This window comes from Stegostoma tigrinum, chromosome 11 (assembly GCF_030684315.1).
Source record: "Stegostoma tigrinum isolate sSteTig4 chromosome 11, sSteTig4.hap1, whole genome shotgun sequence".
Classification (NCBI taxonomy): Eukaryota; Metazoa; Chordata; class Chondrichthyes; order Orectolobiformes; family Stegostomatidae; genus Stegostoma; species Stegostoma tigrinum.
Genome location: NC_081364.1, coordinates 14,798,493 through 14,824,402, shown reverse-complemented (window position 1 = coordinate 14,824,402; position 25,910 = coordinate 14,798,493). Strand labels below are relative to the sequence as shown.

At 42.5% G+C, this 25,910-nt stretch overlaps 1 protein-coding gene across 7 annotated transcripts in view; it reads right to left on the bottom strand.

The window, feature by feature from the left end:
- Positions 1-25,910, bottom strand: part of LOC125460303 (semaphorin-3F) — a 232,588-nt gene that overhangs the window by 30,037 nt on the left and 176,641 nt on the right. For all 7 annotated transcript variants that reach the window (XM_048547631.2, XM_048547629.2, XM_048547630.2 and 4 more), the window contains 2 exons: positions 18,622-18,758; positions 16,779-16,893 (listed from right to left, as the gene is read on the bottom strand). In XM_048547631.2, the coding sequence (XP_048403588.2) occupies positions 16,779-16,893; positions 18,622-18,758 (252 nt within the window). The remainder of the gene's footprint in view (positions 1-16,778; positions 16,894-18,621; positions 18,759-25,910) is intronic.

Genomic DNA, 25,910 nt, shown 5'->3' with positions numbered 1-25,910 from the left:
CTACCTCTAACTCTGAAACACAGAGCTCAGAGTCAGGTGTATGGAACGACCAGGAATCTTGCAAAGGAGCTTGCCATGAACTTGAAGAAAGCAGAGAGTGAATCCGGAACGCAAGCATTAAAGAAGCAGGAAGAAATTCACTGAATAAATAGCTACATTGAAATGACAAGATGGAAGAAAACTCTGCGCCAAACCAGCCTATCTTGGTGCTGGCCAACTCCATGAACAGTTGTCTTAATTCCACACTTCTCCGCACAACAGTTTGCCCATCCATTCATTCCCCTCAAACGCCTCTGCTTCAATCAACAGCTTATTTCACACCCTGCAGAAAACACATCATTTGCTCTCTGTAATCTCATTTATTTATCTCTCATTTATTCCTCTGTCCCATTCCATTTGCTCCACTCAGCCTCAACCACGTCAAGTAACCTGTTTCCATCTACAATCTCACATCCCTTCACAATCTTCACTAGTTTGATCAAATCACCCAGTAGTCATCTCAGTTTTGAAAACAGCTCCAAATTTTTGAGACTTTCCTTATGCTGTAATTCCTCAGCTGAGGCCATACCCCAGAAGGTCTGGGCTCTTGTCTGTTGGCTTTATATCTTTGTAGTAATCTGGGGAGTAAAACTGCATTAAGTTATCCAACTCTTCGTCCAACTCCAAGCCTTGAGGCATGGTGGACTCAAAACATTACCAATGGATGGAAATTTTTAGGGATCTGAGTGACACGAGTTGTGGTAAGACGTATGGCAGAATGAGGCAAAAGTCCATCTTGGCATCAAAATCAGAAACACAAACAAAAATTGCTGGGAAAACTCAGCAGATCTGGCGCTAACAGTGAAGAGAGAAATCAGATTTAATGTTTCGGGTCCAGTGACTGATTGTAGCTAGGAAAAGTTTCATACATACGTTGAAGATGGGGTTGGGAGGGAGTGGGGAGAGTGGCGGGGAGAAGGAGTAAATGATAGGTGGAGCGAAAGCCCTGAGAGACAGAACAACAGTAGGACTGGCTACATTCAGTTCTGAGGAAGGGTCACCGGACCCGAAACACTAACTCTGCTTTCTGTCCACAGATGCTGCCAAACCTGCTGAGCTTTTCCTGCAAATTGTGTTTACTGATTTCCAGCATCCACGGTTCTTATGTTTCTTCTTACATCAAGATCATCTCACTCAATCTTTTATGAATTTCATAAATGGCACGATTTTTTCTAGGCAGTGACCAAAAATCACTTTATTGATTGCCAGAGTCTCATCTTACCAAACTTGACAAACAAGCTAGACTTGGATTAGGGCCGAAGGGCCTGTACTGTGCTGTACTTTTCTATGTTCTATGTTGACATGGAAACCAGAGCAAGTACCTGGCAGACTCATCTCACTGCTTGCTCCAAATGACCACCATGTTGAATACCAGGCACACTCCATGGGCACCGACCACATGATTCACACACATGGACATTGGCATCTGTTAAATTCCAGCCTCTAAAAACCTTCATGGCACATTTCCGATTCACTTACAAGTCACTCCCACACTTCAATGCTGTACCTTGGCTGCATCGGGAGCTACTACAGCAAAGCTGCAGCAAGGACACTGCATGGCCAGGGAGACGCATCAGCTCAGGGACTAGACCAGGCTACATCACAGGGGTCTTCACTCACTATCATAGCGCTCCCTAATTCTACACCGACCTGGATGCACACAATACCCTTTCATGTCCTGCCATTCCACTTTGCACTTTGTGATATCGGCCAGAGATACCAGGCTCACATTATTGTTCATAATCAAAGCAAATTACTGTGGATTCTGAAAATCTGAAATAAAAATAGTCAATGGTGAAAAAAAACTTAGCAGGTCTGGCAGCATCTGTGGAGAGAGAAGCAGAGTGGACCTTTCTGAAGAAGTCTTACTGGAGCAGAAATATTATCTCTCTCTCCACTGATGCTGCCGATCCCTGCTGAGTTTCTGCTGCAACTCAAAATGCAGATGTTGGTTAACTTTTTCTGCAGTTGTCATCAACTCTGAAGAACTCCCTTTGCTGCACTTACATATCTGAAAGCTGCTTTGAGCATTGTGTTGTGGGAAATGATGTGGGATATCAGGTCATGCTGTAAGGTTATTTGCTAATCCATTGGTGTCAATCAGCTTCACCCTCAGCTTTCAATTGTGCAGAATGCAATGTCATGCATCTTTTATAAAATTGATATACAGCCCCTGTATATATGATAACACCAAGATATAGCATTTTACTACAAAAACATCATTGCTTTGAGTGCTCTACTTAAAAGCAAATCCTTGGCTCAGTGTATGCGCTTTCTCCATCCTGAGCTGTTTTCCTGCCACTGCCTTCCTTATCTCAGGAGCACAGCGCAGGGGCAGGTCCTAAGTCTGTCTCAGCCTGAACGGGAATCAAGTTAGCATTATGCTGAACCACAAAAGTTAATCGGCCCTCATTGCAAATATACAACTGGGCATAGGGATAACAAAAGAGTGCCTTCATTTTAGAAATACTTCTATAAACATGCTTCTTTGATTTGGGAAATGCAAAGCATATTTGATGAATTCTGTTTAGACTTGCTGTGCTGTGAAGAACAAATATATAAATATTCACAATGATACTGCTTTGTGCATCATTCTGTTTTAAAACCTCCTGTCAGGGCTGAACCTAACTTGCTTTAATGGCCCCGAAATCCTGACTCTCCTCTGGCTGTTGCAGTTCCAAGGGAAATTGATTTGGGCAGTCTCAATGCAGCTCCTAAGGGGCACCACTCCACATAAACAAAATTGCCTGCGGTTCTGCATCAGCTGGCACAAGGCTCCTTCCAAGGATGTGGCAACTGGAAAGCGTCATATTGATGCTTTTCTGAGCTTGCAGCAAATCGGACAGTGTAGAAAAAAACATGAGCGTGAGTCTGATCTGTATCATATCGGATCCAGTCACTTTGGATTCCCAAATCTAGGACCAAAAGCAGAAAAATATATTGAACGACGCTCAAGGGCCCTCCAGACAAAATGCCCTTTAGTGCACTGAAAATGTTAGAAGTACACAGCAGCTCAGTTGGCCATTTAAAAATAAAATTAATGATTGAAAAACTGATACAAGGATCCCACCAGTGCAGGACTTACACAGTCAATGTTAGTGTTATAGAACATCGAGATCCGGGGTAAAGGTTCATAGCTCCTGGAAAATGGAACAGCAGGTGGACAGGGTGGTGATGAGCTTTGAGCACAGGATTCGAGGTGTCTTACTGCAGCTGTACAAAACATTAGTGAAGCCACAATCTGCTCTGATAACCCTACTATAGAAAAGATATTCTTAAACTAGAAAAATTGCAGAAACGATTACTCGGATTTTACCTGGACTTGAAGGTTTGAATTATAAGGAGAGGTTGGATAGACTGGGGCTTTTCTTCACTGGAGCAAAAGAGACACGGAGATGACTTTAAAGGGGTCGATAAAATCGTGGGAGGGATAGGGATAGTAGTAGCTGACCGTTTTTTATCCTCATGGTGGGGGAGTCTAAACCTAGATGGTATAGGTTTAAGTTGAGAGGGGAAAGATACAAAAGAGTCCAGAGGGGCAATTTTTTCACACAGAGGGTAGTGAGTGTCTGGAGCTGAGTGGCTGAGCTAGTGGGGGAAGCAAATACAACTTTGTCATTTAAGAAACATTTAGATAGTTACATGGGTGGGATAAGTATGGAGCGATATGGACCAAACACAGGCAAATGGGACTAGTTTAATTGTGAAAACTGTTCGGCATGGAAAAGTTGAGCTGAAGAATCTGTTTCCATGCTGTAGTCTTCTATGAATCTATGCTGTACACCCAATGCAATATCCTTTCCCTTGAAGAAACTGTGCACAGGTGGGAATACATTTGCCTCAGAGTGAAAAATCCACCTGTGACTTCAAATCCCATTCCAGAGGGGGTGTAGTATGGAAAGAGGCTGACACTGCAGTGCCGTACTAACAGAATACTGCACTGCCTGAGGATTATCTTTCAGAAGTGGCTAAATCAGATCATATGGTCCCGATTACATTCCCATTTATGGGAACTTGCTTTGTGCAAATTGGCTGACATTTTTTCCAGGGCAGTGGCTGCATTTCATTGATTGTAAAACACTTTGTGACATCACAGGATTATAAAAAACTGGGAATAGAAAAAGGTCATTCAGCCCTTCAGGTCTGCTCTACCATTCAACGAGATCATGGCTGATCTGATAAACCTCAATCCAATTTCCTGCCTTAACCACATAAAACTTTGTATCAGAGAGAGTAGGAACTGCAGATGCTGGAGAATCCGAGATAACAAGGTGTAGAGCTGGATGAACACAGCTGGCCAAGCAGCATCAGAGGAGTAGGAAGGCTGGCATTTTGGGCCGAGACCCTTCATCACGAAACGTCAGCCTTCCTGCACCTATGATGCTGCTTGACCTGCTGTGTTCATCCAGCTCTACACCTTGTTATCACACATAAAACTTTGATTTTCTTAATGATTAGAAATCTGACTATCTCAGTCCGAAATATATTTAATGACCCAGCCGTGGTGATCCTCTGCAGTAAAAGAATTTCAGATTCGCCACGCTCTGAGAGAAAATATTCTCTCATCTCAGTCTTCAATGGGTGGCTCTTTACTCTGAGATTATGCCCTCCTGTCCGAGACTCTTCCACAAGGAGAAACAACGTCACCTTTGCATCTATCCTGTCAGGTTTTCTTAGAATCTTAGATGTTTCAATACGGTCTCCTTTCATTCTGCAGAACCCCAGGCTAGGGGGGCATATTTTTAAGGTAAGAGGAGAAAGATTTAAAAACGACATGAGGGGCAATTTTTTCAACAGAGGGTGGTCCGTGTGTGGACTGAACTTTCAGAGGAAGTGGTGGATGTGGGTACAGTTACAATGTTTAAAAGACATTTAGATAAGTACTTGAATAAGAAATGTTTGGAGGTATATGGGCCAAGTGCAGGCAGGTGGCACTGGTTTAGTTTGGGATTTTGGTTGTCACAGACTGCTTGGGCTGAAGGGTCTGTTTCCTTGCTGTATGACTCTATAACATTGATAGCTTTTCTTCTGAATCAATTAGCACCTCCAACCCCGTCCATCCCCACCCCAATCAACACCTCAGTGTGTTCTTGGTTAGTGACAGATCCGCTGGACCAGTACCATACAGGTACGAATGGCTTCAGTATCTGTCTGGAAGGAAGTGTCTTGTGCCTTCCCACTTCCTGATACTGGTCACCATTTGAGAAGTCAGTGTTGGGCAGCTGCAGAATGGGACAATCCAGCCAGCAAACTGACCGCAGCAAGTTGTCTGAAAATGCCAAAACAACTTCTACATTGGCGTCATTCCCCAAGCAAACCATCCTTTTATGGGTCTCTATTTCTCATTTGGGCTTGAAACCATTGGAACTGACAAAAACAAAATTCCTTTCCAGCTATGATTTTTGTTGGTTGCAGTGTGGTCCAGCATATCACTGCAGGACTGATTTGTACTCAAAAGCAAGGCTTTTTCATGTGGGTTTCAGACATATTTTTACAGGTGCCTGTGTGGACATATGTCAGCCTGTTTCCCATGATCTTTATCCTCCCTCCCAGATAACCATTCTCATTATGGCTGGAAGTTTACTTTTAAAGTTCGATACTTTTGGACTCAATACTTTTGTCAAATGAAAAGCATATTTCCTCATTACAGGGCTTGTTTGGTAAACAATATAAATATTTTCTAATAAACGTTACTTTTAATATTGTTTCCCTCTCACTTAGGTATTCTTCATTTGATGGACTGTCCCTCAGGGTTCGGAATGTGTCCAGACTGTACACAGCCAGAGAGCTGACAGTGTTCCTGCTGATCAGGAACTTCCCCAATAAACACTAGCCCACACATGAAACTCTGACTGCTAGGCCATGACCCAGTAAGGACACCATTGCTTCAGAGTGATAAAGAGTTCAGTTCCTAGACCAAAGGCATGATGTGAACTCTACATTGGCACTTCAGTGCAGTAGAGTAAAAGAGTCATTGAGCCATACAGCGTGGAAACAGACCCTGCTGTCCAACCAGTCCATGCTGACCATGATTCAAAATTAAACCTGTCCCACCTGCCTGTGTTTGGCCCATATTCTCCAAACTTTCCTATTCATGAACTTGTCCAAATGTCTTTTAAACGTTGTAACTGTACCTGCATCCACCACTCTCTCTGGCAGTTCATCCCATACATGAGCCACTCTCTGTGTAAAAAATGTGCCCCTCATGACCTTTTTAATTCTTCTTCCTCTCACCTTAAAAATATACACCCAAGTTTTGAACTCCCTCACCCTAGGGGAAAGACCCTTGCTTTCAACTTATCTATGCCTCTAATGATTTTATAAACCTTGATAAGGTCATCCTTCAACCTCCTACGCTCTATTGAGAAAAGTCCCAGTCTTTCTAGTATCAATTATCCCTCAAACCCTCCATTCCTGGCAATAACTTGGTAAATCTCTTCTGAGCCCTCTCCAGTTTAATAATATCCTTCTGACAACAGGGCAATCAGAACTGTACTCAATACCCCAGAAGAGGCCTCACCAGCATTCTGTGTAACCCAACGTGATGCCCAATTCCTATACTCAAAGGCCTGAGCAATGAAGGCAAGCATGCTAAACGCTATTTTAACTGCACTCTCTACCTGAAACGCAAATTTCAAATAATCAAGTACCTGAACCCCTCGGTCTCTCTGTTCAACAACGCCACCCAGAGTCCTACCATTAATTATTTAAGTCCAGCCTTTGTTTGTTTACCAAAACAAGAAACTGGGAATATATTGCATTTATCCAAATAAACCCCATCTGCCACTCCTAAGGTTATTTACCCAATTGATCAAGATATCATTGTGCTCTTAGATACACTTCTTCACTGTCCACTTTACCACCGATTTTGGTGTCAGCTGCAAACCTACTAAACATGCCTCCTATATTCTCATCCACATCATTTATATAAATGACACACGCTGTTAGAGGTGCCATCTGCTGGGTCAAACTGATGTCCAACATCTGCTCCTCAAACCCCTTTCTGGTGAATGTTAAAAAAAATCTGATGTGACTTAATTCAAAAAGAAATGAGGGACTTCTTCACAGAAGCCTGCACAATATTTATTTCACAACTAACATGACAAGCATTGAACATCTAGCTACAAACTCACAGCTGTTTGTGGGAGATTGCTGTGTACAAATGGGCTGCCATACAGCAGCAATTGCACTCAAAGGTACTTCACTGGCTGTAAAAATGCTCTGGGACGTCCTGACATTGTAAAAGGGGTCACATGAGTGGAAATCTTCCTTTCATCTTCCTCTACATATTTCCAACAGACCCAAATCTTGCCTAATTCACTGGCACTTTATAAATTGCTAATGAGCCCTTACGTTCTTTCAATCATTTGCAATGCTTAATTCAAGCCCAAGATTTAAACATAAAACTCTGTCAACAATAAAAACATTCCCCAATTATCACACTTCAGTGATGGTGCACAGTAATTGCAGTTAATTTACCAACCGTTAGTTTTTACATAGTTTAGAAGTTGAATCATTTTGGAAGAAAAAAATACAGGTTTTGTGGAGTGGTTCTACTATTTTCTGTTTAGTCTCTGCAGTGAATGTGTAATTAAATGAGCTGTGGGACATAGATCTGCAAATTGGTTCATTTTTATCTGCAGTTTGTACAAATTTGATCCAAACAGAACATTCCTTGGCAAAGCAGTCGAGCAGTTCCCAGGTCCCAACAATGTAATCAGTACGTGCTTATTTTCCAGTCATAAATCAGGTACTCACCTTTGGCATGACCGAGTAACATGTAGAGACGCAACATGTAAAGTGAGAAGTCAAATTCCCCAACTGCACACATTTATGGACTCGTTTTATTCAACCATATCTAAAGAAAAATGACACAGGGATTCGTTCTTTATCTGAATATCTCCTGTCACCTGCGTACCATTGTGAGTTTGAACTGTACTTACTCTAAAGTGTCAAACTATTCAAACTCAGGAGAAGAGAAAATGACAGTGTTTGGGGGCTTGAAAGAACTTTTTTTAGCACACGTTTATTTTTTCATGTCACAATGAAGACCTGTTGAAATGCATCGTAATAGGCTTTCAGGGAATGCCAGTCCTGGCAAGTTATCTCAGTAGCAAGAATGATCTGGCAGCCATCCTAACTTATAGCAAGGAGGGGATGGAAGTTATCAACCACAACGTCATTGGCCCCAGAGGGGATGGTTTGCACTCCATCTATTCACTAGCACAAATAGAAGATAGAGTTCAATAAAATAAATGATTTGCATTGTTATAGCGCCCTTCACAGGACTGTTCTCGTAAGGCTTTGCAACCAATGAAGTGCTTTCAAGGTGTCATTGCATGGCAGGAAATAGAACAACCAATTTGCATGCAAAGATTTGGTACGCTTGCATTTTTTTGGTCAGTACTTTAAGTATAGGAATTGGGATGTCACGTTGTGGCTGAACATTGGTTAGGCTACTTTTGGAATACTGTGTTCAATTCTGGTCTCCCTGCTAAAGGAAAGATGTTGTTAAACTTGAAAGAGTTTAGAAAACATGGACAAAGATGTTGCTGGGTTTGAAGGGTTGGAGCTACAGGGAGAGGCTGAATAGGCTGGGGCTATCTTCCCTGGAGTTTTGGAGGCTGAGGGGTGACCTTATAGAGGTTTATAAAATCATGAGGGTCATGGATAGGATGAACAGCCAAGGTCCTTTTCCTAGGGGAGTGGAGTCCAAAACTAGAGGGGCGTAGGTTTAAGGGAAAGATTTAAAAGGGACCTACGGGGCAACTTTTTCACACAGACGGTGGTGTCTATATGGAATGAACTGCCAGAAGAAGTGGTGGAGGCTGGTACAAATACAACATTTAAAAGGCATCTGGATGGGTACAGGAATAGAAAGTGGTTAGAGGGATATGGGCCAAATGCTGGCAAATGGGACCAGGTTAGGATATCTGGTCAGCATGGATGAGTTGGATCGAAGGGTCTGTTTCCGTGCTGTACATCTCTGTGAGTCTCTCCCACAAATAGCAATGTGACAATGATCAGATACAATTTCTTGATGTTGGTTGAAGTCCAAATATCGCTACCTCCCTCGTTTCATCATTCCTTTCAAAGTATGATCCTGCTAAAACAAGAAATCTGTCAAAACGATCCAGGAATGAAAGATATGACTATCTGCAGGACACTCACAGACGTCAGATCTTTTCAGTTATTCAGTGATTGCCTCGTTGTGAGTGTGCCTTAGGGAAGAATGCTATTGGGTTGAGGAGCTGTTTCATTGCTTCAATCTGCAGTGACTGTTCACTGTTTCAATGTGAACACAATGACTGAAACTTACACACTTTTCAGTTTTGGAATGGGCATCCAAAATCGCCCAGAGCTCTCTCAACTGCTAATTATTGGAACTGACACTACTATCGCTTATAACTAAAATAAATAGAATAAAGTGATTATTAAAATAATAGGAAGTGGGATTTCACGGCTGTATATTCAATACTACAGAGCAGAATTCCAAATCAACAGAGCACGAAGCAGTTTCCTTCAATAGAACATGAAAGAGACAGTCTTTAAGGAATTGGCACTGCACAACTGTTCAAGGGTTTCTTTCAAACCTCATTAGAGGTAGCTTCGCTCCATCCTTTTTTCCAGCTTTCTCAATGTACAAAGATATTACAGCCGAATAATTTATTTTTGTACAAACTTGGAATTCCAAATAATGTACAACCTGGTTTTTGCTTAAGTATCACAACTGGGTTTTAGATAGACGAGGATTGAACACTGTATTATTGCAAAGACACAAACAACAGAGCAGGAATTGATAAAAACCTTCATCACTCAGATCCGGTTTTGAGGTTCTGAGGAAGGGTCACCAGACCCAAAACATTACCACTGTTTTCTCCTCACAGCTGCTGCCAGACCAGCTGAGCTTTTCCAGCAACTTTGTTTTTGTTATCACTCAGGTCCATATAGCTATCAATACCATATTCCTGAAATTTTCAAACTGAAGAGCAGGACAGCTGCAACCAAATACCAAATCCTTTTCAGGATTTGTGGAGAGGAAGTGCCTAAATAAGTTTTTCATTTTGCGAACTCAAGGCCAACTGTGAGTTTTGCGTGGTCAGGTAATAAAGTGGGTCAATTGTCAGTTTGAACCACAACCGGAAGTATGTCCACTATCACCATGGTATGTGTAGGGTATCACCAATCTGAAACCATTACCTACATGGCATGTGTAGGGTATCACCAATCTGAAACCATTACCTACATGGCATGTGTAGGGTATCACCAATCTGAAACCATTACCTACATGGTAATACAGATCAATTATTGCTGCCTTTGTGCAGCAACTGAATGCATGCTTTCACGATAATTTGTTCTGTTTGACATTAATAACCGGAAGGTGCTATCCAATTCGTTCCTATAGGCTCACTTATTATATTATTACCTCTTCTGTTTAGAAATGTCTTCAGGATGATTTCTTATGTCCTAGTACACAGGAAGGAAAATCTGATCTCTTTAGTTTGAGTATTGCAATCCACAAATCAGGGCTTCCCGAAATGGAGATGAGGACACCAGGTGGTGTCAGTTCCTTGGAGTGATGGGACCAACAATCTGTCCTGGGCCACCCACGTTGATGTGACGGTCCAGAAGGCACAACAACATCTTTTCGCATGTCCATGAGGACTTTCACCAACTTTTACACATGCACCATAGGAAGTGTTCTATCTGAATGCATCATGGGTTGGTATTGAAACTGCTCTGCCCAGGGCCATAAGACAATACAGAGAGTTATGAACACAGCCCAGTCTATCATGCAAACCAAGCTTCCATCCATTGACTTCCCCTATACTTCTCACTGCTTTGGAAAGATCAAAGACCCATGTCACCTCTATTATAATCTCTTCTAACCTCTTCCATCAGGAATAAGATACAAAAACCTAAACATGCATACCATCAGGTTCAAGAACAGCTTCTTCCCTGCTGTTGTTAGACATCTGAATGGACCTCTCAAATTTTGAATCTAATTTTGATCTAGGTTTTTGTGCACATCCTCTGCAGCAGTAACTTTGTATTCCTCACTCTATTCAATCACCCTATGATATTTGTAAGCCTGTACTGCATGCAAAGCACTGTACCTAGATACATGTGACAATAATAAATCAAATCAAATCAAACACTTTGCTGTAGATCTTCAGTACTGTGCGAAGAAGCCACTTTTAAAGTGACTGCAGATGAAGGCCCCATTGGAATTCATCCTGAGGCTGCTGCTGTTGGTCTACATGAATACATAACCCTTCTGGCTTCACTGCTACAATGAGATCTCCACAGGAGAAACAGTACAGTTGAGGTCCAAAGGCAACTGAGTGTGTGGAAAATCAGAGGCATGTAGTCGCAACCCACATTCTCAGCGGCAGTGTGCTGCTCATTCCCCTCCGAAACTAAATATTATCATTCATTTTATGAATGATGACAGCAGAGAAAAAAACAGAATTGCCACCTGGAGTGCTGACTGCATTGCCAATGTTTTACTCAAGTGCATCGGGAGCACAATTCCTGCTATTATTTTCCAATCTTATTCACCCCTCCCTTTCAATTAACTATGCCACAGGGTAATTCTTTGCAGCCAGGTAGGATTAGCATTTTGTTTTGTCAATATAATGAAGCCTTTATTCAACCTCACGCCCATGAACAGAGTATTCTCCTGTTCAGTACCGAGTGCCACAGGGCTTTCTAATTCCCAGCTGTCCCTCCCTTGGACCCAAGAACATCCTGTAAAACTGGGCGACCCTGATGGACAACAGGGAATTGGGGAGGGATTAGAAGTGGGAGCCGGGGTAGTAACCTGTCTGAATGGCAGGGTGTTGGTGAGGCCTACAGGCAAACACAGCTCTAGTTTGACCCAGCCACGCTTCAAAAAAAACAAAATCAAGTGTTTCCTGTCAGCACTGATAGCTAATGAGATCCCTCAGGGAGGGCTGAAGTTGGTGAATGCAAACTAGCGTGGACTCACTGAGGCCTCCTGATGCCAGGGCATTGCGAGCACAGTATACGCATCACTTTTAAAACTCCTCACAGAGTCTGGCACCAAGCCCAGACGAAGTAATGATTTTTTTTTAAAGCAGGCACACAGCATAATAACAACAGTATCCACTCACTAAATGCTCCTCAGAGTAAGGGCTTGTACTGTTTCATTCTTGTGGGGTTCTGGGAAAAAACGCAAACTAGTTTCATCAAATGGTATTGCAGTGTTTTAGTCGCTGATAAATCGCCAACTGTTTTGAGAGCTTCTGCAGTCGGGTTTATTCAAAAGCCTTTAGCATTTCTCAGGAGGTTTAAAGTGATATTTTGATATTTGCCAGGAGGTCGTGATGACTCTCGGAATGGCTGTAAATTCCCTCCAACTGAATTTTTGATGTCTTTAACTCTGTTGAGCTGCAGGTGGCTTGGAATGACACAACAGCTAACACCGCGTGACTCAATCCCCTCCCTGACAGCCAGCAACTGGGTCTGACTTCATCCCTGCTAACCCCAAGGGTAATTTGCCTTGCAATTTGAACAGGAAGGCATAGACTTCCAGGAGGAAAGTATCTATCAATCTGTTGTTTACAAACTCATGGAAGAGGGAACAGTTTGTATCTCATCTTCAACCATCTCAGGTCAAGCCTCAGTCCTTCTCCATCTAAATCAGCATCTTTGAAGCATTATTGTTGTAATGTTGGGAATACAGCAACAAAGTGTACAACGTGATGATGACCAGAAATCCTTTTTGGAGTGGTGTTATTTGAGTCTTGCCACAACGTATTGATGATTGTCCCCAGCCAAGGTAAACAAAGAGGGTTTGCAGCAACAAAGATGGCCAGCTGTTAAGGCAATAGGACATAGGAGCAGAAATAGGCCTTTCTGCCCATCAAGTTTCCTCATGTGTTCAATGAGATCATAGCTGATCTGGAAATCCTCAACTTCAACGTCACTTTCTGGCCTTGTTCTCATAAACCTCGATTCCCGTATTGATTAAAATTCTGTCAATTTCAGCCTTGGATATACTTAATGCTCCAGCCTTGACAGCCCTCTGTGGTAAAGAATTCCATGGATTCGCTACCGTCCGAGAAAAAAAATTCCTCCTTATCGCTGTCTCAAATGGGCATCTCATATTCTGAAATTATGCCCCCTGGTCTCAAGGAGCCCTCAACTGTTTACAACATTCAAGATGTGGTCTAAATAGTGCCTTGTATAATTTTAGTGAGACCTCCCAGCTTTTATACTCCAAAATCACCTGTCATATCCAAAAACTAATATGAGCTGATTGACCCGTGTTGCAGTGACCCACTGTATGATGGGAAAACCAGGTGAAGTAGAGATTTCACATCATGTGTAAAGATAGCTTGCTGCAGTTGTAGGACAACCTTAGTACGACTGTGCCTGAAGAAATGTTGTACATTTTAAATCTCTTGTCTAAGGAATGATATACTTTCCCTGAAAATAGTGCAATGCAGGTTTGTCTCAGATGTTGGGATTGTCCTGTGAGGACAGTGTTTGTGTTTAAGAGTTTTGAAAAATAAAAAGCATAAGTTATAAAATTCTTACAGGGTGGTTTCCCTTAGCTGGTCTGAAACCAGGGGACATAATCTCTGGATAATGGGCAGGCCATTTAAGATCGAGGTGAGGAGACATTTCTTCACTCAGAGAGCGATGAAATATTGAAATGTTCTCCTACAGAGGGCTTTGGAAGTTCAATCATTGGGCAAGATAGAAATTGATAGGCTTCCGATGTTGCTGACATCAAAAGATATGGAAACTATGTGAGAAAGATGGTCAGTCGTGATCTGATTGAATGGCACAGCAGGCTCAATGGGCTGAATGGCCTACTCCTGCTCCTATCTTCATATGAAAGTGATGTAAGGTGAGCAAAATATTGGCCAGGGTATCAAGAATTTGTTGACTTTACTTCAAACAACACCATGAAAACTTTTACATCTGCCCAAGAAGTCTTTGTTCAAGGTCTCACTTGGAAGACAACACCTCTGACTGTACAGCAATCTATCAATACTGAACTGGTGCTTTGGCTCAAACACATTGTGTTCAATACTCTCTGGTGTGTACTTGAATCTGCAACTGCCTGAATCACGGACGCATGTTCTCTCGCTGAGTCATAGTTGGCGAGCTCACCTTCTACTTGTAAAACACAGCTAGCACGGGAGTCACTAGAGGAAAGAAAGCACATTCAAAACCTGTTACTATGCCCTTCAAAATGGAGCAACAGAGCCACCTTTGCTGACAGCTCCCACACAACGTGTTGTGCCGTTAAACTCGGGCAGAGCCTCACTACGGCATCACTTAGCTCAACTGCCCAAATTCCTGACAAGTCTCATTTATTCTAAACTAAATCCATCACTCGGGCAGATTAAACAATCCATTCAAACAATGGGCACTCACTGTTACACTTTAGCTGTGCCATTGGCTTCCACTGCCGATGATTAAAACCAGATTTGAAACAGAACCACACAAATATAAAACGTGCTCTGGGTGAACATGCTGCATGAACCTATGCCTAGTATATTTTAATAGACTCCTAACCTGTAAAGTCGCTGAGCCTAGATAGCACTCAAGGTTTTTATTGTTGCAGACTCCTTCTCCATCTTTCAAGCTATATGTGCTGGAGTTCATTTAAAAAAAAAGTACATCTCATTAGCATGCTGCTGAATCTATTGATGGTGCCTTTCAACATAATCTGATCACTCTCGGTAACACAAAAAAATTGTTTAATTAAAAGCAACCTGATAGTGCCTTAGCCAATCCTGTGGTGGTATATGAAAGATTTTTGTTTTGTACACATCAGGACAATTCACAAGAGGTCCAATTCCAGGGGAAACTACCGGTAGCTTTATGAATTGTCCTGATGAGGGCAAGATGAAAAGCTTTGACAAAATGTGTTTTTTCCAACAATATTGAAGTTTTGTGCTACCAAACAACTATATGTCCATGTATAGACAAGGTACATGACAAGCCATGGTCCGCTGTAAGCAATTGTATATGGCAAGTCATGAAATACACCTACTACAGTATGGGCTGTTGTATTATGGTTTGAATTTTACCATGAGTTGGCACATAATCAGAGCGCTTACCATGCAACAAAATATGCACACACTCAGAATTGCCGGAGGTGGCTCTGTCTCACTGATTTGCTGTGTAATGAGTTCCAGATTTTGTGCAGATGGAATAATCTTAGCAAGGATTTTCTGTGAGGTATTTTACATCCTCTTCCTTCCTCTTTTTTTAAGATCTCCTCACATTACACAGCATTCTCCCAGTGGAGCCTCTGCAAATGCTGCTCTGTTCTGGGGAAGGCAAGATTTTTTTTTGTTTTAATCAGATCTGCTAACATTTTCACCGCCTCTGGGTTGTTTTTGGACAAAGTTTTTGAGTCCTTGGGCAGCAGATCAGGCTGTACTCAGTAAGCAGAGAAAATTTATAGGAGTTCTCCCAGGGCATTAGGTTATTCCAAGCCAATTTCTCGAGTTAAAGCCCATTAGGGCAGCGCTAAACTCTGAATACTTGGATATTCTGATTTCCTCTCTCCCCATAGAAATAAAAACCTACTTCTCTTTGATAGTCGGTCTGCGATTAAAAGCCTAATATGGGAAGCACTGTGTTCTTTCTGCAGAACAATCATAAGTCTGTTTATAGAGAAAGTGTTTATGATTTTGCCACACAGCAGACACCTCTCCTAACCCCTGCCAATAAATAAGCCCAATATCACAGAATTGTTACAATGCAGAAGGAGGCTGTTCAGCCCAGCATATCTATGCCGGTTCTCAGAATGAGAAATTTGTCGTTCTCCTGCCTTTTGCTACCCTGACCCACCACATCTTCCTTTCCAGGTAACAGCAGAACTCCCTCTTGAACAACTCAATTGAACTCCCCTCCACAATACTCTCAAGCAGCGCAATCCAGGCTTTTAAAAGTGTCTTTCCACAAAAGAAGCCTTTGCTTATTTTACCAATTAATTTAAATCTGTGCTCTGTCATCCCCAATCGAGTTGAAATATTTTCTCCCTATTGATTCAGGTGAGGGCCCTCAAGATATTCAATCCATCTATCATATCTCTTTCAGACACCTTTTCTCCAAGGAAATAAAGTCCAATAACTCCAATCTATCTTTGTAGCTGATGTCCCTCATCTCTACATCCATTCTCGTAAATCTTTTGCATTGTCTCCAGCAGATTCCCAAAGGGTGGTGCTCAAAATGCAATACTCCAGCTGAGAACAAACTAGTGTCTAATGCAAGTTCAACATAGCTTTGCCTGTAGTCTACACCCCTATTAATAAAGCCAAGGATACTGTATGATTTATTAATCTTGCTGTCAACCTGATCAATGCCTAATGCAACTCCACACCCAAGTCCCTCTGCTTTGGCTTATGTATATGAAAAAGGAAGTATGAAGAAGCAGAGTATCTAATGTCCCGTATATCATTCTGTCATGCTACTCTATAATGAGCAAACATTAATTTCATAGGCCCCTTCTCAGAAACTATCAGGTTTTTAAGGTGAAGGGGCTACAGGGAGGTTGGTTTATAAATCCTAATTCAGTGCACCATGACAAAGTCCCTGTATTCTCTGCAAGCCCAATAAAATAAACCAGAATTAAATTAAGGTGTTAAATCAAAGTATTGACAACAGCTTGCATTTGTATAGTGACCCTAAATGGAAGATGTGCTACCAAGTCCCCTAATCTATGACTGGTAATCAGGATTACTTACGCAGCTCATCAAAGTGTGTCTCAATTCCGTCAGGACCTGGCACTGAGCAGATAAGGCGAGCTTTCAGGAAAGTGCTCCATTTATTGACGAGGCAACAGTGGCCACCATCATCATTCTGTAAAAGAAATAGTCACATAGGAATTGACCAAAAAAGGACAGAGCTCACCTACCCTCCTGGTAGTTGTGTTTTCTGAAGTTAATAAGATTCTTACTTAATTGTGGCAGCCAATCTCTATTAATTAATCTACAACAGTCCTAGACATAAAGTGAAGACATTTCACTTTGGAAACCACCAACCTAAAGTTGCCTGTCCCTTCTAAGCATGTGACCCTGATCACCTGTCAGGTCTCTCGCTGACATCATCACCTCTCATTCCTTCAACACCAGTAAATATAGGCCCAGCTTTTCCTGATTAGATAACCTCTTCACACCAGGTACCAGTCAAGTGCACTTTCACTGAATTGCTTCCAATGCTATTGTATTGGTTTCAGGTTATCATTCCCAAACTATACACAGTGCTTCAGACTGGTCTCACCAACACATTATACACTACGGCGAATCTTCCCCACTTTCAGACTCTGCTCCCCTTGCAGTGAACAATAATGCCATTGGTTTTCCTAATCATTTATATAGTGTTCACAATGGCTGTCCCTCGGATGTTGAGACTTTCAACACTCCTGTCTGTACAGGATTTAAAAGTGTTTCAAGTTGCTCTGCTGTCCATTATCCCAACAGTGGGAAGCTTTTACATAACAAGGCAGAAACAACACCACTTTATTTTAAATGAAGGCACAAGTTACTGGGTCCTGAATGCTAATGTGTGAGGCAATCAAGAAAGGACACTGATAGCCCAAAGCTTTATCTTAATCCATCAGCTGAATACAAACATGGGTACAGTATCAATTGTTTGCCATAAAATGGGCCCTATCATGATTTCAGTAATATTGTAACTAAATTTATCAGTTATCATTGCTTGGGTAAATGTGATATGGCCAGCATTTTTCAGATGAATCATTAAAGCAATGCTTTCTAAATAACTCCCGATATGATGCCAGTTCGGATATCACGATCCTTCAGTGAGATCTGTGCCAACATTAGTCAGGGAGTCCTTGAGAGTGGGAGGGAGGGGAAGACCTTTGAGAGCAGAGGTCTGCTAAAGGGGCAGCACATCTGAATAACCTCAGCTGCAGCTCTACAACACCCATTATTTATAGTGGAACCAGCAAGCTTCTCATTTCAGCTCGAGATTCCCAGTTTGGGAAGCTCTACGTTAAACCAAAACTTCACCTAGCAATTCAGGATTGATTCAATAGGTCCCAATAGCTCTATTCTCAGAGTCGGCATCGTTCCTGGTGTACTGTCCAATATTTACTCCAACACTATCACAACAGATGATGTGATTCTATAACACGCTGTAGGACTTGGAGTAAAACCTCTGGGCTATATTTGCACACAATCTTGTCGATAAACATGTGCCAGTGTTTAGGACAGTAACTCGATGATTGTGAAGTGCTTTGGGACACCTTTGGGGGGAGAAGGGAGGGGGGTCTAAATAAATATAAGTACTTTATTTTCATTCCTGTTATAGTCAGGCATTTTTACTAGCTGTCTCAATAGATTTACAAAAGATCAAATAAAACAGATTTAGAAATAGGATTTGAGGGTCTTGAAGGAAGGAATGATTGAAATTTGCTTTTCATCGTTGTTCATTTTTATAGTTTATATGTAGGTAGATTTTGATATTTTAAGTTGGAATATTTGATATGGGAGCTGCAATTTCAGCTGGTGGGGAAAATATTGCAGAATCTCCAACCCCACAGTCACTGAGCGAACACAGACATACCAGGCAGATCCGTCCTATCCTCGAGTGGATGGCTGAACTTCCGGAGTCGCTCGATTTCTCCCGGAAAAAGAAGTAAAGCTTATCGTCATTACGTTCACCGCTATCTGGGATTAACTGAGCGTGGACAAACACTGGGTCTGAAACCAAACAGAACATAGATGCACAGTGAGTGCTGATGCACAGAGGAAAGAAAGGCTTTTGCATTCAACTAAGTTTTTCATGAGCACCAGAATTCTCAAAACGCTCCACGGGAAATCAAAGATAACTCAGTGTGGACCTGGAGGAGCACAGCAGGCCAACTTTCCTGCTCCTCTGATACTGCCTGGCCTGCCGTGCTCATCCAGCTCCACACCTTGTTATCTCAGACTCCAGCATCGGCGATTCTTACCATCTTGGAATGGGAAATCAAAGAACTGTTACAGTGCAGAGGAGGCCATTTAGCCTATCATGTATGTACCTACGGTCAGTATCCTGCCTTTTCCCCATGTCCTTGAACATTGTTTCTATCCAAATAACCATCCAATGCTCCCTTGACTGCCTGAATTGAAGCTGCCTCTATGATATTTCCAGGCACTGTGTTTCCCCACCTGAACTACTCACTGAGGGAAGAAGTCTTTTTTTTCTCCTCACAACACCCTTGCTTCATTTGCATATCATTTTAAGTCTAAGTCCTCACCTGTCATAACCAATGAAATTCTTTTCAAATGGAATCACTACTGCAATGTAGGAAACATGGCAGCCAATTTGCACCCAGCTAACTTCCACAAATGTGACAATGACTGGATTGCAGTTCCTTTGGGATATAAATTGAATGTGAAATATTGGCTACTTCACCGCTGTTCTTTGAAACATGAGCTCTTTTTTATTCACTCATGGGATGTGGAGGGCACTGCCTGGCCAGCATTTTTTATTGCCCGTACCTAGTTGCCCTTGAGAAGGTGGTAATGAGCTGCCTTCTTGAACCGCTGTAGTCCATGTGTTGTAGGTTGACCCCCAATGTTGATAGAGAGGGAATTCCAGGATTTTGACCCAACAACAGTGAAGAAACAATAATACATTTCCAAGTCAAGATGGTGAGTGGCTTGGAGGGGAGTTTGTGGATGGCGTTCCCATTTATCTGCTGCCCATGTCCTTCTAGATGGAAGTGGTCTTGGGTTTGGAATGTGCTTTCTAAGAATCTTCAGTGAATTTCTCCAGCAAATTTTGTAAATAATACATACTGCTGCTGCAGATTGGTGATAGTGGAGAATGGTTTCTTGTGGATATGGTGCCAATCAATTGGGCGACTTAGACCTGGACAGTGTCGAGCTTTTTGAGTGTTATTGTAGCTATACCCATCCAGACAAGTGGGGAGTACACTATCGCACTCCTGACTTGTATCTTAAAGATGCTAAACAGGCTTTCGGGAATCATGAGGTGAGCTACTGAGTTCACAGTATTCCTAGCTCTCACTTGCTCTCGTAGCCACTGTATTTATGCGGTTAGTCCAGTTGAGTTTCTGGTCAAGAGTAATGCCAAGGATGTTGATAGTGGGGGATTCAGTGATGGTAACACCATTGAACGTTTATGGGATCTGGTATCTTTCACATCCATCCAAGAGATGAAGTCTGAATTTACTGTCTGAAACTGAACTGTGCCCATGCAGCACTCTCTCAGTGCTAAATTGTCTGGTCGGTTGAGATTCTTGGTCTCAGGCCCTGGAGCGGGACTTGAACTGGGTAGCTCATAATTCAGAGGTGAGAGGACTACCATTCGAGTCAGCGTGGACCATACATGTTTCACAACTGTATTTCACTGGTGGTGCTGATGGTCAGGGCGGCAACACTCACCTCCAAGCCAACCGGTTGCCTACTCCAGAATCACAAGTATAAAAGCTGGACTCACAATCCAGTGGAATGCCACACTTTCAGCAGTGCTGAGTTTCAGGTGCACCAGGCACCTCTAGTCAGGATCACATTGCTGTATGAGGGAGCTGGCTATCATAGGTTGACTGCTGTGCTCTGTGTTCCTGTGTGGCAAGACTTCAACAATGGCTTCATTGCCTGGTCAAGGGCATTGGGATTTCCGAAATTCATAAAGGATACAAAATAATATACTGTACGCCCAGATTTCTCGCAGTACCATTGTGTGACCTGGTTAAAATACAGAGGCAATGGGGCGGCACAATGGCTCAGTGGTTAGCACTGCAGCCTCACAGCGCCAGGGACCCGGGTTCGATTCCAGCCTCGGGTGACTGTCTGTGTGGAGTTTGCACATTCCCCCTGTGTCTGCGTGGGTTTCCTCCGGGTGCTCTGATTCCCTCCCACAGTCCAAACATGAGCAGGCTAGGTGGATCGGCCATGATAAATTGCCCGTAGTGTTCAGAGGTGTGTGGGTTAACGGGGGATGGATCTAAGTGGGATGCTTCAAGGGGCGGTGTGGGCTTGGTGGGCTGAAGAGCCTGTTTCCACGCTGTAGGGATTCTATGATTCTATGAATTGGATCTATAGTTAATTTGTCGTTACAAGCCACCAAGCTCTAAATAGTGCTAGACCAAAAAGACTTTAAAATAATTGGAAATGGGTGTAACGCTGATACTAAGAGAATCACTGGATAAAAGTGTTGGTCAGATTTTACAGTGTTCCAATGGTTCTGTATGAGCCTGGTAACTGATTAACTTTCGCTCTCTGCTTTGACCCCAGGATCTTCCTGCTTGTTTCACTCTAGGCTCTCTACTTTGGAGTTCAAATGGGTAGTATATGCAATAGCCTGCCCATTTATTGTGCACCTTGCAAATACCAAACGCTGCAAAATGGATCCAACAGCCGCAAAATGGATACACCTAACTCCCGAGCGCAAAGAATGAGATGTAATCTGAATCATAGACTGCAATCATGACCAATACAACTAATTAAAGGCATGATGGTGGGATAGAAACAATGCAGGCAATGATGGGCTGAATGGCTACTCCTATAAGGTTGTAAGTTTCCATGTTTTTGTGGAAGAAGAAACTGGAAAAGCCACTTAAGAAACTCTAGGTGAGATCTGTGTGATTACAGAGCTGTCTGTAAGCGTCAGTAACTCTTATAGACTGGCATGATACGAATTCTTGCACCGGAGACTCTGCTCTTAGGCTCAACCATGTGACATCTGCCTCAGCACACCATTGGCTGCTGTTCCAGTCCCAATTTGGGGAAACACGGGGTAACCCAACAACCATTACGATAATTGGTTTCAGGACACCATTTTCAGCTACAATAGAATCCCTACAGTGTGGAAGCAGACCATTCAGCCCACCGAGTCCACAACAATCCTCTGAAGAGCATCCCACCCAGACTCATGCCTCCTACCCTATCCCTGTAACCCTGCATTTCCAATGGTTAATCCACCCAATGGTCGATGCACCTAACCTACCCATCTTTGGACCGTGGGAGGAAACCGGAGCACTCGGAGGAAACTCACGCAGAATGTTCAAACTCCACACAGAGGGTCGCCCAAGGGTGGAATCCAACTGGAGTCCCTGGTGCTGTGAGGCTGTGCTGCTAACTACTGAGCCACTGTGCCAGGTAGGAGTTGTTGCGAGGGCAGACCTATTGTAAACAGCACAGTGTGGAGCTGGAGGAACACAGCAGGCTAGGCAGTATCAGAGGAGCAGGAAAGTTGATGTTCTTCAGGATCCAACTTTTCTGCTTCTCTGATGCTGCCTGGCATGCTGTGTTCCCCCAGCTCCACACCGTGCTTTCTCTGACTCTAGCATCTGCATACCTTGCTATTGGCAGGCCTATTATAAGTCCTGCTCCACATCCAGTGTGCCATGAATAGGACAGCAAGGAGAAATGCAAGAAACACAATCCAGTTTTAGCATTTAAAGGCTCTTGTTCTCCCTATATTAAGACAGTTTATCATAGTACCCCTGTAATAATGAGACTGAAAGGTAAAGGCCCATTGCAACAATGATAGATTGGGTTGTACTGGAAGCAAGCATGTGTGCTGCTATGTGGGCCCATTAATGGCACTGACTAAAAATGAGTTACTGCACAGTCAGTTCCTGCCTGTTAATTTAGAATTAGACCAAAGTTATTACACACTCGGGCCCTGAACTTCATGCAGTCACGCAGATTTCAAAAGGCTGGAATATTCAGTAATACTAGTAGCCTAACCACTCACAGGAGGGAGAAGGCCTATTGAAGAAATTCCTTCCTTTGTTCATTCCGTCTGTCCTCCCTACACAATACATGAGATACTCATTCAAATGTATCGCACGGGAGTGGGATTGTATGTTAAACTGAGGTGAGTGCTCTAACAAGGGATTTGGGTGGTGAATTCCACAGGCCCACCACTCTCTGAGGGAAGAGGTTTGTCCTCATCTCAATCCTAGAAGCCTTACCCCTTATTTTAAGCTATGATCCCTGGTTCTGGACCACCCCATCATCAGGAACATCTTTCCTGCATCTAACCCGTCTAGTCCTGTTAGAAATTTGTAAGTTTCTTTGAGGTTCCCCCTCATTCTTCAAAACTCCAGTGAATACAATCCGCACTGATTTAATGTCTCCTCATATGCCAGTCTTACCATCCCAGGAATCAGTTTGATAAATCTTTGCTATGTATCCTCAATAGCAAGAACGTCCTTCCTCAGATAAGGAGGCTAAAGCTGCACATAACATTCCAGATGTGACCTCACCATTGTCCTGTATAAATGCAGCAAGACATGCTTGTTCCTCGACTCAACTCCTCTTGCTATGAATGCCAACATACAGTTTGTCTTCTTTATTGCCTGCTGTGCCTGCTTATTTTCAGCAGTTGGTGTATGAGGACACCTTGTTGAACACACCCCTTTCTCAATTTACAGGCATTCAATTAAAAAATTGCCTTCCCATTTTTGCTACCAAAGTGGATAGCTTCACATTTATTGAAATTACACTGCATGTGCCATGAATTTGTCCACTATTTCTGCCTGTCCCAATCCCACTGCAACATCTCTGCATCCTCCTCACAGCTCACCCTTCCTGCCAGCTTTGTGCCATGTTCAAATTTTGAGATATTACATTTATTTCCCTAAACTAAACCATTAACATTTATTGTGAATAGCTGAGGTCCTAGTTTTGATCCCTGCAGCAGTCACTGCCTGCCATTCAGAAAAAGAAATTCCTACTCTTTGCTTCCTGTATGTTGATCAACTTTCTATCCATCTCAATACACTAGGCCCGATCATTTAATGTCGCTCATTCATCTCTTATGTGGGACTTTGTCAAAATCCTTCTGAAAATTCAAATACGCTGCATGCTAGTCCTGATCAACTTATATCCTCAAAAAATTTCCAGTAGATGTGTCAAGCATGATTTCCCTTCCGTAAATCCATGCTGACTGTATCTGATTCTACCACTGTTTTCTAAGTGTGCTGCTGTCACATCCTTGATAATGGACTCAAGCATCTTAGCCACTACTGATATCAGGCTCACTGCTCTATAATTCCTTGTTTTCTCTCTATCTCTGTTTTTAAATAGTGGAGTTACTTTAGCTACCCTCCAATCTTTAGAAACTGTTCCAGAATCTGAAGAATCTTGAAAAATGTGCCACCGACACATCCCTTATTTCTAGGGCTATTTCTTAAACTCACATCATAGATCGTTTTTTTGACTGTCTGTTGCATGGAGCCAACATTTACCCAAAAGAAGAGAGGAGGATAGAGTTGAGCAGAGCTGAAAAAGGTGAAAAAATAAAGCTTGGTTAATTTCAGGTATTATGGCATCAGGTTATTTGGCAGTGCCCTTCATACTGTTTCATTTGATAAATGGATCTGCTCTTTTAAATTTGGTTTTAGGTAGAATTAAATAGTGCAAACGTGGGGATGGATTTATGCATAGTGAAAAAATCAAGGGATTAACCTACAGAAAAATTGGATTAACAGAATGGTGGGGCCCAAACAGAGCAAAAAGAGATAGTTGGAGACAAAGAGAAAGCACTGTGCAGGTGAAAAAAATGGAAGAGAAGAGAAAATGATAGCCAAAGGTACATGGGCGGGTAGAGGATGCGAGAGAAATTATTCTACGCTTGATGCACCTGACAGCAGTGCCTCTCACTCCTCATTAATCTGTCTGCCCTGCATCATGAGATATTGCAGACAATCTAGTCGAAACTGAACAGATAATTAGCCTTTGGTGTGTGGACAAAGGAAAATACTGCCAGAGACATTGCCACGATTATGCTTCTTTTGCACACATAGACACAGTCACAAGTACAATGTGTTACAGGAGGAGGGGCAATGCTGCTCTGTCACTGGCTATGAGTGCCCAGCTGAAGAATTTAGTGCCCAATTTGATGGGAAATAGGTTGAAATGAATTTTCTTTGTATCTTTATATCGTGTGGATCCACTTGCCTTTGCGAGACTGTGTGACAGCTGGCAAAGGCAACGGCAAAGAAAACCAAACCAACAAAGAAAAGGAGGGTGTTATTATTTTTTTCATCACATTTTACTTCAGAAACAATCTGTGCCTATGAATTAGTATGTGACGGGGGAGGGTAAGGAAACATTTTCTGTTGTGACAGGCATTGTAACAGAGTACTTTACAAAGGCATTTCCAAAAGTCACTACCTATAGCCCCGGGAGTATGTTCCATCCTATGGACATTGACTTCTTGGTAACTGCTTTTAGTAAGACACTTCACTTAGTGTTAACAGTTCTTCAAGAGCTAAGTGGAGTCCAAATAAATGCTATGAGTCCAGCCTGGTTGGTAAAGTATATTTTTGCCGCTTGAGTGACTGCTTAAATACTTGAAATATTTTCACATTTAACTGCTTAGAAATGTATAACTCAGTCATGTCGACATGAGCATGGCTTTAAACTGACACCAGTAACCCTAGTGCTGTGGCTATTTACACAGCTGTTGGAGGCTGGGATACTATACCAGCCAAGGCCAGCTGTTAGACACTGCTCCAATGTTGCATCGAAACAGAACAGGGTGAGACAAGGCATGAGGGAGCCGTGTTCACTTACAATGGAAAGTGACCTGAAGAACAAAGTGAAGAGAAAATGTCAGCCATTGATGGCCATTCAAAGCTTGGGATGGCATTATTGAGTTACCTCAGAGTAAAACAACCTTTATAAACTTGGGACATTCTGGTTGTAAATGTTCCTGCATGTAAGTGCTAAGGATCATTTGAACCATTTTGTGATGGGATGGCCTACCAGTATTATCACTGGATTGTTAATCCAGAGATCCGGGGAGCGTTCCGGACACCCGGGTTTGAATTGCTCCGTCACAGACAGTGGAATTTGAATTCAATAAAAATCAAAAATTAAGAGTCTAAT